We start from the raw sequence: 14,446 nt of genomic DNA, 5'->3' as shown, positions 1-14,446 counted from the left end.
AACTTCTTTAATGAAATAAGTTAATCTGACAGTGCATCCAGTAGCTTGTAATATCTTCTACATCCCTGTGGCAAAATAATAAACTACTGGTTGGGACACTATAATGAAAATGATTAAAGTCAGTTCTTGTACACCCTTGTAGCAAGCATGGAGGCTCGTCTAACAGCACCTTTAACCAATTATTTAATATTTAGTTATTTAGCCCTATTTCCCTGAGCAGTTATGCTGAGGAGCTTTCCCTTCATGGATAGTTTTACAAAGCTTTAAGTATTAAAAATTACTATGAAGACATTTAATGCTACTTAGCAAAAGCTGGTATAAGTCTACTGAAGGGATTGGCTGGTATGTATAGCAATGTTAAGCCTGTGGAGAAGTAACCTTAGACCTCAAGGTTTAGAAATGTAATATATTAAAAATATATTAAAATAAAATACAGCAGGTTACCTTGTTCTAAGCAAATTAAACCCGGAGTGTGGCTCCTGTGTTAGATAATTCACTTGCATAAAATGCTTTTTCTAGACTAAAGTGTGCCAGAAAGAATGTAGTGATAAAATGGTAGCTAAAAATCAGCTGAGTCTGAGAAACATCTAGATGAAATTTCTGCCAAAGCTTTGAGGACAAAGTAATCCTAAGGCATGTTGCAGGGCAGAAATTAGCCCAAATTAAAGAAAAGAAAATGACCTTTCAACATCTCCATATTTCACAAAGTCTAGTTCTTATATACAATGTGCATATGTTCACTGTACCCCTGCAGCAGTATATACATATACACATCTTTGCACTCTTGCCAGTTATGCCTTTCACACAACTGCAAAGGTATTAATTGTCTGGTAAAATTTTCTCAAATTTATTTGCCATGATTCACTGCATTCTGGCTAGCTCTGGTGGGCCGTGTCCCACGTAATTATCTTCTCCCCCTTCTGGCCACCATCCAACTGTTCTTTTGTTCTTGGTAACCCACTCATAAAAAAAGGAAAAAAAAAAGGAAAAAAAAAAAGAAAAAAATTTAAAAAACAAAAAAGGTAAAAACCCAAAAAAGAACAAAGGATTTAATATTGGATAAGGCATGCTCTCTATATGAAGTGCTTTATAGGTCTTCACAAGACATTACAAGCTATTGAATTCCCATCAAGGAAACCTATTTCTGTTTAATTGTGCTAAGTGCTAAGGTTTACTCTTTAGGTTTTCCATTCTTTTCAGCTTGTGCATTGTTCCTGTGTAGGCCCCTCTGGATGTGAGTTGTGAAGTCATACTTGTCCGTGCAAAGATGCTGACATATGCTGCACTGGAAAGGTCCACTCTCACCATGGCAACTCATATGCAAAGCATACATCACTTCATCCAGAAAGACAATGCCACAGTGCACGCACTTGGTAGAAAGTTCATCTTGAGTACTTCTATCAACTTTCTCTGTTTTTACTACATTCAAGGGACCTTCATTTTTTACATTTGGTGGTGCCTTACTCTTTTCCTTGGAGGCACCATTTGCAGTTGGCCCAGGTCTGGAATGCTTTATCGCCAAATCTAGAGGAATGTCATTGTCTGATCCGACAGCTGAAAAATGAGGAGGCAGATTAAAGGTGGGATAAGGCACATAGTTTTGGCAAGGATTTGGTAGGCCAGGCACATGACTCAAGTAGTGTGGATTCCCAGGAACAGACAGCTTATATTTACTCCAGAATCTCAGCCAGTCAGCTTCACTCTGAAAGTCATTGTGTACAAACGGAAGTCCAAAAAGTGGGTACTGGTATTTTTCGATAGGGCTTCCAGGTGGTGAATAGTTTGGGTGCTTCGCAGGTCTCATGTATTTTTCTATTGGGCTGCCTCTCTCTGAGCTTCCTTTCCCTTCTGATATCGATGAACTGTTTCCTGGGTCTCCAGTACTTTCCTGAGGACTTTTTATCTGAATGTGCAAAGGTTGCATCCTTTTGTGAATATCCAGAGTTTGGCTGACCAATATTGGCTGCTGAGCAGAATGGCTTTTAGTCAATGAACCTGGGGCCTCATATTTACTGAGGCTGGGAAGTGGAATTTCTCTCTGATGACCTTCAGGTAAATGATCATCTGACCTCCTCTCTAATGGGCTTCCATTGACTTGTTCCTCACTGCTACCCCGCTGCTGTTTGTTTAGCTGCTCAGCCTGAAGTGCCTCCGGGTTAAGGCGCTTTCTTGTTCGTCTCCTAATGATCTGCTCACCATTGTTCTGCTTAATGATGTTTAAAGGCCTGGGAGTCTGCATGGAACACACACATAATGAACAAAAGGAAAAAAGAAAGACACATTAAACAAGTCATGGAGACCACGCTCATACAAATTTATCTTTTCTTTCATGAAAAGCGAGACGGCAAAGGTTTTATGGGAATGACCAAATTTCAGTGCAAAGGCTGGTTCCTAGCCCCTCATGTGGGAAGTAATTATGGAATGGTTTGCTTTATCAAACTTACTCAACTGCCTTAGACCTGCTGTACCTGTTTATGTAAAAAGGCATGAAGTATTCAGGGTGTCAAAAGTCTTATCACCCCTTACTGCTAGGAATTTGTGGGGTACATGTGCTGAATGCGGAGAGTTGGGGACGAGGTTGGAGGTGCATGGCCCTATTCACTAGCAGTATTCTATGGACCATCACCAGAGTGAGCATTGGGAAGGGGTTTGCACAGATCTCACTATGACAAGAACTGAGTAACACTTACCTTGATACCCACCACTCTTTGACACAGACAGAAAATGCAAGGGAATACAGAGTTTGTTGACCTGTTGACCAACACTGCTGTCACCTAGCAAAAAGGCTGCAGGTCCACTGTGGTTGTGAGTGGGATGATGGTGGCTGGAAAGGGACTAAGAACAATGGAGAAGAAAGCCTAGGAAAACTTTTCCTACATATCAGAAGTTCTACCCAAGACTCTGTTACCAACTCCCCTTCCTTCATTCCTACTGTATTTCTTTCTAAACGTTACTGATGTTGTGCTATTAAGTCATGAGGGAGGGAAGATATCCCCTGAAGGACAGAAAAAAGAATCTGTAAAGAAAAAAGCATCACGGAAGAGTCAGAGGCAAGAAACAAGTGAGGGCTTCTGTTTCCATTTGCTACTTCTGACACCAGGTCAGGGTAGATGTCCTGTTTAGAAAACTGAAAATAGTTCTGCATGAAGCAAAAAAGACAGTACAAGGAAAGACATCAGGCAGGCCTCTTTGAAAGGTGCCTCAAGAGGAAGGCAATGGTATGTGAAGGAAAGATGGTGCTGTAATGTCAGTATGTCTTGCTCTAACGGGCAAACTTTAAAGCAACAAAAACTACCTACAAGCCATTCAGTGTGGTGTCCTGACACTTGCCATTTGTTTCATCCAAATGCAGACATAATCAGTATTCCACTTGTATGTTTAGTGGGAAATTTCTTTTAAATATTGTTTTAAAGTGCAGACTAAATTTTGGCATACAGTCACCATCTGAAACAATTTGTACCTTGAATGTAACATAATTTATATATATTCATAACTTTAAATTAATATAAAAATAGCTTCCAGAACTGGAAAAGTGCTCATTCTATTATTTGTAGAGATCTAGTTTCTCTCTTGACTTGCCGTTTTCCTCTACTCTTACACCTACTTCTTTTCCCAAAGTCAGCTTATTCTTAATAGGTAACTACATTTTGGGCAGTGCAGCTGCTTGTCAAGATTTTATTTCCTATTAAAACTCTGATCAGAAGAAATATATACTTTGATTTAGATTTTGAATAAGCAAAATTTAAACTCAGCAAAAAACCCAAAACAAACCAGCACCTGAACCAGCCTCCTCAAAAAGATCACAGCTGTTTGCTATGTAAATTCTATGTAAATAGTTTGCAGCATCAATAGACAATTAATATGCATAAGCACACACTGTTTATTACAAGCTTGGTGTAATCTCCTCACCTTTTTATGGCAATTGTAATACTGTCATGCTGACATGCTGTTTCAGATCATACAATCTTAAAAATTTTTAGGATATCAGGTAGTGACAGGACTAGGGGGAATGGCATAAAGCTGGAAGTGGGTAGATTCAGACTGGACGTGAGGAAGTTCTTCACCATGAGAGTGGTGAGAGCCTGGAATGGGTTGTCCAGGGAGGTCCCATCCCTGGAGGTGTTTAAGGCCAGGCTGGTTGAGGCTCTGGCCACCCTGATCTAGTGTGGGGTATCTCTGCCCACGGCAGGGGGATTGGAACTAGATGATCCTTGTGGTCCCTTCCAACCCTGACTGATTCTATGATTCTATAATATTATTGATGTTGCTCTTAGTAAACTTTCGTTTATAGAATACAGACGTTTTTCATATGGTTTCTGGATAACCTTTCAATAGTTTGGAGATACTTTTAGTGTTACTCTTCATGCTACAGGTATGAAGTCTTACTGTGGAAGCAGTTAAAAAAAACACCTTTGTACCTGTGACTAAGGATCCTCTAACACATTTGCAGCTTTGGCTCTTCAAAGTCACATGCTATTAGGAGGTAAAGGTTGCAGGTCTGACTTAAAAATTCTCCAGCATGCAAATGAATTGTCTTCAGCCGATTAAAATACACTTATTCACTAAAGCTGCTCACATTTTCAGATATAAATTTTGTATTTAGTTGCAAGCTCTCTTCTTGATTTTCAGTGGGGCATTAAATTTAGGAAACAGTGGAAACAATACCAGAAGTTTAATTTTAAAATGTGCTTAATCAGAAGCTTAATTATATGTTATACATAATATATTGACTATGATCACCAATATTTTATTTGCTATCGCTTTATCAACCTGAAATCTTCCTACCTCATAATCAGAAACCTCGACAACTAGCTCATCAAATTATTGTGATTAGAGTTCTTAGATACTATGGGAAACTGGAGTGATCTCTCCACTGAAAGATCACATATGTCTAATCCTAGAATAATATGCTGTAAATCAGCACTGAAGTAGTCTCAGGATGTGGCAAAGGAATCACTATGGAACAAAATGTAGCTTCCATGATCAAGTTAGAACTGTTAAAAAGTGAGGAACTGCACCACAAAAACAATAGTCAAATTCATGATTCTGGGGAGACAAGGCATACACCTTTCTCTGTCAGCACATGTGAATATTGTGTAAATGTTTGCAGTGAACTGCATTTTTTCCCCCACTTAAACTATTTGTCTAATTTACTGTTGGAATGTTATAACACATGTATTAACAGAATTGTTTGTATTAGAGGAGATAAATGTGAAAAGCTGTCAAGTTTCATGTAAATGACCCCCTAGATGGATTGAACATTTCTGAAAACACATTGAAAAATTACTCAAGGGTACCATAAAAATGGAAAAAATATGACTTACAGAAAAAATTACTACCATGTGACAATTGTCAGTCACTACTACCTAGTAGTATCTGACAGATCTCTTTTCTTCTTAAATGCAAGTCAAAAAAGGTACCTTAAAGTGCATTATATACATTCTTGAGTTAATGAAGTTCTAGATAGTGATAATCCAATCAAAAGATACCTTATGAAGTATGCAGACTTACTACAGATGAATTATACTCAGCTGTGCAGCATAATTTAGTTTCACAGGGTGGCTCACAGAAGGCAACAGTTCTTTTCCCTTGCATTTTTATAGTTTCAGACATTACCTAGTAACCACACCATCACAGACTCTTTAATTCAAAAACATATATGACAAATACTTACTGTAGTTTTTAATGAAGAGATAGATAGGCAAACAGAGGAAACTTTCCTCTTTCTGGTGACAGTCTAAAGACCATCCTTTTGCATGGGACTGTCTCTTAAGGTGTCCCAAAGGATGGATTTGTCTGCTTATTTCAGACTCCCAACTTACAATGGAGTTGCCATTGTACCACAGCAGAGTGGAGGCTTAATTAAATTTTTATGTTTGGTTGGTCAGAGTTCAGTTGGAAGATATTAATGTCAAATGTCTACTGAATGACAGTTTATTGCCATGCTTGAACAGTGGAGCTGAAAGACAGTGTCAGCTTTTTGCTTTCCATATGCATAAATTTTGACACTGTATTGCTAATTATGGTTGGAAGCATGTTAGTTTGTTCCTACTGATTCATAAGAATTATCTGAGCTATGTGTTTGAATTCAAAACTGACACTTGTAGCTTTTAGCTATATTCAATAAGCTATGTTGATTACCATGAGCTATGTTGGACCTTACCACGGTCATGGAAAGGTTCAACACTATAGTTGAGGAAAGTACATTGGAAAAAGGGAAAACGAGGACTGTGAATGGAAGTTCTAAAAATAACTGGCTATCTTTGTGGATGCTCACCACTGATCAACTGTTTAAAATCAGGTATTATAAGTTTGAGAGATCTCCAGGAAGGTGATACTTCCAGTAAGACTCAGCTAAGATGCTAGCCAGAGATCATGCATTAGTCCATCTTCTCCAGATAGCCAGATGCTATCTGACTGGCTGGGTTGCTCTGGAGCTTAAAAACAGTTACTAACCCCACATGACAGATTCAGCCTTTCAGACTGGTGAAAGCAGTCATGATGCTTTCAAAATCTGCAAACTTCTTTATTAGGTGGGTTGACTGGCCAGGATCTTGAGTGAATATGTTTGCTATGTGGCCTGTACACAAGCCCAGGGGTAAAATTCACTGAATTTAGAGTAACTGATTTAGAAGCTTTATACTTCTCTTTGTATTTGTTTGCCGCCACAAATGTAAAGAGAAATAAGCATAGGCACTTAGTAGTCTTAATGTATTTGAAATACAGTTTTGTAAGTGGCTTTTTTTTTTCCTTTTTTTCTGAAACAAGTTTTAAAAGATATGCATTTACATCCACAACACAGACTTCTGATTTGGGGTCTAATCTTGAATTGTTATGTTGCCTTGGCAAACTCCTAAAGGCCACATCATTTTCTAGTTCTGAAAAAATAGTAACACTCTTTAACCTCATGGGAAATGTAAAAATTAATTAATTAAAATAAAATCTTGGTCACCAGACTCCTTCATGTGCTTCTATTAAAGATACCAGGGGATATATTTAACTAGTGGATCCTAACATAAAAGATTCTAAGCATTTTGGCACTGGTTCAAGGAAACACTTAAGCATAGCTTTCCTGGGCCTGGACCAGAGCATTCAACATCTTTCAGGATCAAGTCAAATGTCAGTAAGATGACAAGCAATAGAGACAGTCCATGACTATTACTTATTCTCTGCCTGATCCCGAGGATGTTGAATCCTCCCCTCATCAAGTGATTAGTGTCATCAGATGAGTAGCTTCCTTGTGGAGTAATTTCAGAATCCTCCAGTAGACTGTAAAAACTGTAGAAAAAAGAATGAAAAACCCCTCCACCATGTACATATCCAGGAAATTTACTGTCAAGAATAATGGGGGTGAAAGAGGTAAAAGAAAATAAAAAGTACAGCAAGGGATATTTCTGTTGTAGTTATGACATTGAACTTCAAGAACCTTCCTTTTTTTGTTGTTTCATTATAAAGAACATGAAGGCTCTCAAATTTAGACAGCTTTCATCACAACATATTGTATGCTTCTAGATGGAATTCTTAGAAAAGATATAACTCCCCCCTCATTTTGTATCAAAATAATTAAATGCATCACTGGTAATCTCAAACACGTCTACACATAGCATCTCAGCCTGCTTCATAATGAATCACATCTGATCCCAGAGTGACCATACTGCAAAACTCTGTTAGGAAATTAACTGCAGGCCAGGGAGTGGTACTAATCACACAACCAGACAAGACCACAGCTGCCCAGTTTAGCTGTATAACCCCTTTTTTTTTGGAACAAACCAGCAAGTTCTTCCTACCGAGTGAAGCTTCTGGTAGAGGCCACACGCATTGCATACATATCCACCATTTGCATTCTTTCGCCAGAGAGAGGTCTTTGTGGTCAGGCAATTGGCACAAAAAACACCCGAGCCTCTACGTCTCTGAAACAGGGAAGAAAAAGGGGGGAAAAAAAAAAGAAGAAAAAAAAAACAGGTCAGAGGTGAGTCACATGAGCTGTGGAGTTAGGACAAATCAACACAGGAGTTTTGTCTCTAGACTGGCAACAATGACAGTATAAAACCACACTGCCCATAATGAGGTCAGGTTCAATTGTGCTTAATAGGCACCACTGATTTTCATTATAATTAACCCTAGAGTGATGGATGAGGTGTGTGAAACACCAAAGCCTTTTCAGAATAACAGCTTTAACTTTTTGAACTTCAGGTTTTGTGCATTTAATGATGGTTTCTAAACAGCAAATTCTGAAAAACCCTTCTGGAAGCTGACAGAGAACATTCTGTAAACTTTTCCCCGTTTGCTCGCCACATTTCACAACAGATTATGTTTCTTTTTTCTGTTTGCTCGATTTTAAAGTGTGATCAGTAACAAGAATTCTGAAAAACCATTTCAATTAATTACATTTTGTATCTGTGTCATACTAATTCCTTTAACAGAGATGATACTTCATTAATTGAATACAGGATATTCAGTTCCATTTTTTTTTCTTCTCTTACTTCTGAAATCACTGTCAGCTACCATCTATTTCCCACAGCCTACTATGAACAAGGAGTAACCCCTGCCAAACAAATAGAAGTACAATATTCTTAATGAGATCTCTTTCAAAATTCACCCAAAACCTCAGAAAGCTGTCTCATCAATAGATTGATTGATTTATTTTCTTTTAGTTAGGGAAAGAAAGGCACTGTATGACTTTCCCAACTGCAAATTGATTTTTAACCAGGCTGAGCTGTGCATTCATCAGCTTTCATAACGATCAAGGAATACTTAGAAGTAGACACGTTTATGAGCATTGCTTGTTAAATTCTTTCTGTGGAGTAATGATTCCATTGAACTTTTCTCATTTCAGGAAAAGTCAGGCTTGTGTTTGTGGGCACAAATACTAATAAGGAGGAAATGCAACTCTTTTGCTGAAAAGAAAATCTGAATTTCAACTCTGTTGCCTTTTTGCAAATAAAAAAAGTCAATAAGAAACTTTCATCATTTAAGAGACGAATGGGTGAGAACAGGGAAAAACAGCCTGGGTGAAAATTAATTTTATTATAAATTTAAAATTATTAACACTACAAGCAAAAATTGCATGGTTTCATAAAATTTCAGTAATTTATTTAACTTTACTCCATACTGTAGAAGACTGGTGTTCATGCCAAAAAAATACAATGGTTATAATTGTACTCTGATACATTTGAAATGGAAAGCTTTCTGCAGACATAATTTTGGCTTCAAGACTGGAACACTTTCTTGGCATTGAAAGGGCATTTGATTCATCGGGTGTTTCACAATGTATCACTAAAAAGACCTGGTGAGCAGCCAGTTCCCTATAGGGTAATTTTTCCATCCAGATGCAAGTGCTATCAGAGGCCCTCGTCAGCTAAACTAATTATGATCTTGCATTTGCTGATGCCTGCTCACTCTAACGTCCGACATCCTCCATTAATCATCAATACAGGGAAAATGAATGAAATGTAAAGAAAGGAAGGCTGGTAAGCTGCACAGTCATAAAAATCTGAAATAAGTGCAATAATTTAACAAGATTGGGGAAATGTTTTTAGTGAGCACAAAGTCAGGCTAACAATTGCCCTTTTAAACCAAGAACGCAATTTCATCAGCAGAGCAGGTTGCATTACTTTAAAGTGATACAATAAAATCAAGACTGTCATCAAGATAATAATCTCTCTCACTTCCTTACATCATCCCTTACTTTGTCTCCTAAATAAGAAGCAGTAACAGATTATGTTTTTTCTGTTTACTAAACATCTAACTAGCTGTGTATGGGATACAGCTCACTCTGGGAAGGTACGCTCACAAGTACACTGCATATCCTTGCACAGCTTTACCTGGCTGCTGAAATATTTTCCTTAAGAGTACAATAAAAGCTTCACTAAGCTAACTCAAGTTTGGTCCACTCAGAGTGAGAAGTTTCCAAGTGGAAATGACTGTATATAGCCAGGATTCAGATACGACTACGGAACTGTCCTTTCCATTCCTACTTTTTCTCTGCCGGCTTATGGCTTCTTGCTGTGGTGTATCAACCAAGTGGAGTGTTATTTTGAGTCAGTCTTTCCATCCATTCATTTCTGTTTGTGTTCCTTGAGTTTGGGAAATACTGTCTAGGAAGTCATGGAAGACTTTTAAAATATAGAGAGAGTAGTCTAGTTTATATGCTGCATTTGCACACATTGGAAGGATGACAGAGGGTGTATTAACACTGGAATCCTCATTGAAGGCTGTGGAATTGGTTTATCTTTAAAATACTGACAAAAGTCATTCAATTTTTCTCTCTTTTTAAAAGAAAGATCTGATTCAAATTAGACATTAATTGCAATGAAATAATATGATTACAGCTGACAACGATCTACATAATTACTAGCACTATACATGTGCTTATTTAGTACCTACAAACTGTCCATTTCAAATCTGAAAGTAGCCAATCTAAATATCCTCCCCTAAACTTAATGCAAAGTGTGTAAATTCATCTTACATGCTGTTCTAGTTGTTGCACTTTGTCTTTACCTTCTCTTACTTCTGTATTTTTAAAGGACTTTATAGCATAATCAACAATAATTTGATTATTCCCCTACCTAATTGTTCCACCATAGATTACACTTAGTAATAAACAAAGAATTGAATCATCTGTGGAAAAACTTCAGTGCTGTTACTTTGCTGAGCACTTTTGTTACATAACATCTTTTTATAGTGGAGACACCCAGCTTTAGAATGGATTTAGAATGGCGAAACAGAACTGTGGCAGAATTGGATTAAATATTCTTGACTCCCAGATCCCACTAACCAAAGAATGGACCTACTTGTCCAAATACATCTGATCATGTCTGTGTGAAAAATATGGAGGCTGTTTTAAAAAGTCTACTGTGCCTATAGTCCTCTTGTCACAGAATCACAGACTGGTAGGGGTTGGAAGGGACCTCCAAAGATGATCTTAAAGAAAGCTTCTTACCAAGTTTTAGAAAAGTTATTGGCTGACAGAAACTATCTCATTTTTTTTAATGCTAAGTGTTAATTAGTAATGATACTTCTACTCTTAGGGATGTTTCTTTTTCTTCATGAGCCTGTTCAGCTTTGCAAACCGAATGTTTGTACTAGTCAGTAATCATGGCCAATATTGATGGTTTTCCAGGTAGTCTCATAACAGCTCCAATCCAGCAGAGTCTGTGCAACAGCTGTAGTCCTCAGCCTCCAAGAAACCCAAACATGTGCCCAACTGCTCTGCTAAGTACCACCCTAGCCATCATTTTCTAGAAGGATGTGATGACTTTTTTTTTTTTGTTAATGTGAACATATATTTATCATAGTTAATCTCTTAAAATCAGCACAGAAAAGGTAAGTTGACATAATTAGACATGGGAGGGTTTGACCCACAGATAAAAAGGTGGCAGTCTGTGATCTATACCACTAGCTGGAGTTACCCATGAGAATTTTCTGTACATTGTTGGAATAAGCCAAAAGGGTCTAAATAACTAAAATATGAATCTATCACATAAAGCTTTAATCACCTGGAGCCTTATAATCACTACATTGCAATCCCAAATCCTGAGGGGGCCAGTGCAGCAAAGAGGCTGTCTCTACATCTATTCCATTTCTTAGGTCTGAGTGTTTAATATCACAGTTGTCTCAAGTCACATTGGCCTGAAACTTGGTGCATGTTTTTGTCAACTATTTTTTTTTTCCTGGTACTGAAAACTCTTTTTTAAAATCATTTCAGCTGTTTATAATTTGGAGATTGGCCAAAACAGGGGGAGGTGGGGCAGGGGACAGAAGGGAATTCAAGTTTTTCAGATAACTTTCTGACAAATCTACAGTCAGAGTGGCTTTCCTCTGGGGAGGACAAAAAACCCACACATTTTAGCATTTTAGTAGTAGCAAAGAAACAAGTGGATTATTATTTTTATGTAGCTAAGCTATGAAAGTTTGTAATTATTCACAGAACATGTCTTGCAGATCTCTCTACTAACAGTTTTCCCTCAGTAAGAACCATGCTGAAAGCATGTAATTTCATAACAACCGCTGATATGCAGAGTATTTACTCAATTTTTTTTATGGTTTCATATCTTGACCATTTCAAATTGAACAAGTCTGAAACTTGGTATGCACAACATCAAGCCTGAATGTCTAATTCTTTTTTAACTCCTTAAATGATTTTCACTAGTTAGCACTACTTCATTGAAAGAAGGAAATTCTTAGCAGTGCCTTCTGCTAACCAATAAACCAACAGGGACTACCACAGCAATTAATTCAGGTTTATTGACAGAATTGAGCCCTTCTTTTTCATCAGATTGGCTTTAGGTTTTAAAAAGATGACCTCACAGTTTACATGGTTTCAAACTTTGTTAACATGTAGAAGCACTGTTACACTCACAGTTACATTAAAGCATTTTAAAATATAATGAACTTCCAGTTATTAATTCAACAGAACTTCATGTAGCAAAACATACATTGTACAAGCACAGCCAAAAGCACTGCTCAGGAACTGTGGCTTTTTAGCTAGCTAGACTAAGCAACAGCGCCTGACACTCTGCTAGTGCCAAATACATCCTGTTTTCAAAATTTCTGCCAGAAGATGCTTTTAGAAACTCAAATAGGCTCTAAAAGCATCAGCCAAGCATTTTTCTTACATCACCCTCTTGGTTTTGGACACAACAAAACTCATCTTTTTGCTGAATACTTTCACTTTCCCATCGCAAAATGACAATATGATGAAGCCCGAGTGAATTTTTTCACCATGTCTGCCTTTCCTACCATGACAGAAACAGAGTACATTGTAATCACAGCTCTACCAAAAAAATAACCTATGTCCTACAAGGACAGAGTTGGGGCTGTTCAGTCTAGAGAAGAGAAGGCTCCAAGGTGACCTTATGGTGGCCTTCCAGTATCTGAAGGGGGCTTACAAGAAAGCTGGGGAGGGACTTTTTAGGATATCAGGTAGTGATAGGACTAGGGGGAATGGAATAAAGCAGGAAGTGGGGAGATTCAGACTGGATGTAAGGAAGAAGTTCTTCACCATGAGAGTGGTGAGAGCCTGGAACGGGTTGCCCAGGGAGGTGGTTGAGGCCCCATTCCTGGAGGTGTTCAAGGCCAGGCTGGATGAGGCTCTAGTCAGCCTGATCTAGTGTGAGGTGTCCTTGCCCATGGCAGGGGGTTGGAACTAGATGATCCTGGTGGTCCCTTTCCACCCTGACTGATTCTATGACTCTATGACTCTATGATCGTATTTCCAATTACAAAACCGGGGACTACAAGCATACATGCCTCATGAAAGGGAAAAAAAACAAAACAAATCAAGGGCAAAGCATTGGCCTTGGATGCTCTCTGGCAACATGGGATGTTCAAAAGGGGACCACCAGGAAACCTGCACGAGATCTGTTCAGTATGAGCCAGGTGACCCACTGTGGAAAGTACCAACTGTAAGCAGCTGGTCTCATACCTGTAACTGTCAAGCTGCTACCATGCAGTTAAGAAAAGTAGTATAATGCACCCATGGTTACATTTGTGTATGTTGTATTTACAGTGCCACCAGTGTTTACAAATTTCTTCTTTCAGACCCCCTATGTCTTTCCAGGTATTTCCCTCCTTATGTGAGAAGGTATTTAAGTTCTTTCGAGTTTTGGTGAAGCTCCAGATTATCTGAAGTCTAAAACCTGGGCAGCACCTGGATGCTGGAGTAAGTGCTACTTTCCTCCAGTTAAGATGGGAAAAGAATCTTTCATCCCTCATTTCTTTTGGTTGTGGAGGCACTCAGACCTTTCTGCATGTGTTTAATCAAAATTGCTTTCTCTCCCAACTACGAAAACAGCCACAACTATGTCTCTGTAAACTTTCACATTTTAAAGTTTTAGTTGCTTTTGCTGTAACTATATCTAAATTAAAAAGAAAGTCATTGGGTTTTCTTCACTTTACAACTTGGACAGCTTTCAGGAATAGACCAGGCACAGCAAATTTTCAGTCCCAAAGCGTAAGTTGTCAGAAAAAGTGAAACACATAAAGCAGAGTGTTAAAGTAGAAGTTGTTTTCAACCTTAACTATGAGTTAACAGATGCCTCTTGAATTCAATTTAATGTGCCAAATCCAAACTCCTCATCTAAGACATTTTCAAGAACAATTACATTACAGAGCTGTATCTGAAAGACACATACGAAGGAGGTTAGGAAAGGCAAGGTAGGAAGAAACCAGAAATGCCAAAAGGAAAGTGAAAATTAGACACCTAATTCATATAAAAAGTTTAGTGCATTTTTCAATGCTCTATTTTGACATCATATCTTTTTATGATATACACTGTATACAAACTTTTAATGAGAGGAATCAGGGGGGTTTGAGAGACAAAAAATCCAGACAGTAAATTAAATATTATTGCTAGCACAGCCTTTCAGATTCCTACCCCCGATCCCTTAGGGAGAGTAAATGTTCTAATATGCATGTAAACTGCATTTACTTTTCTTCAGCAGCA

The 14,446-nt window shown here is 38.1% G+C and overlaps 1 protein-coding gene across 3 annotated transcripts in view; it reads right to left on the bottom strand.

Annotated features, from left to right (window-relative positions):
* Positions 1–1,171: 1,171 nt before the first annotated feature.
* TRPS1 (transcriptional repressor GATA binding 1) overlaps positions 1,172–14,446 on the bottom strand; it is a 170,535-nt gene continuing 157,260 nt past the window's right edge. For all 3 annotated transcript variants that reach the window (XM_054385498.1, XM_054385496.1, XM_054385497.1), the window contains exons 5-6: positions 7,788–7,910; positions 1,172–2,233 (exon numbers count right to left, since the gene is read on the bottom strand). In XM_054385498.1, the coding sequence (XP_054241473.1) occupies positions 1,172–2,233; positions 7,788–7,910 (1,185 nt within the window). The remainder of the gene's footprint in view (positions 2,234–7,787; positions 7,911–14,446) is intronic.

This window comes from Indicator indicator, chromosome 12 (assembly GCF_027791375.1).
Source record: "Indicator indicator isolate 239-I01 chromosome 12, UM_Iind_1.1, whole genome shotgun sequence".
Lineage (NCBI taxonomy): Eukaryota > Metazoa > Chordata > Aves > Piciformes > Indicatoridae > Indicator > Indicator indicator.
The sequence above is the reverse complement of the archived record's forward strand: the minus strand, read 5'-3'. Positions and strand labels throughout refer to the sequence as shown.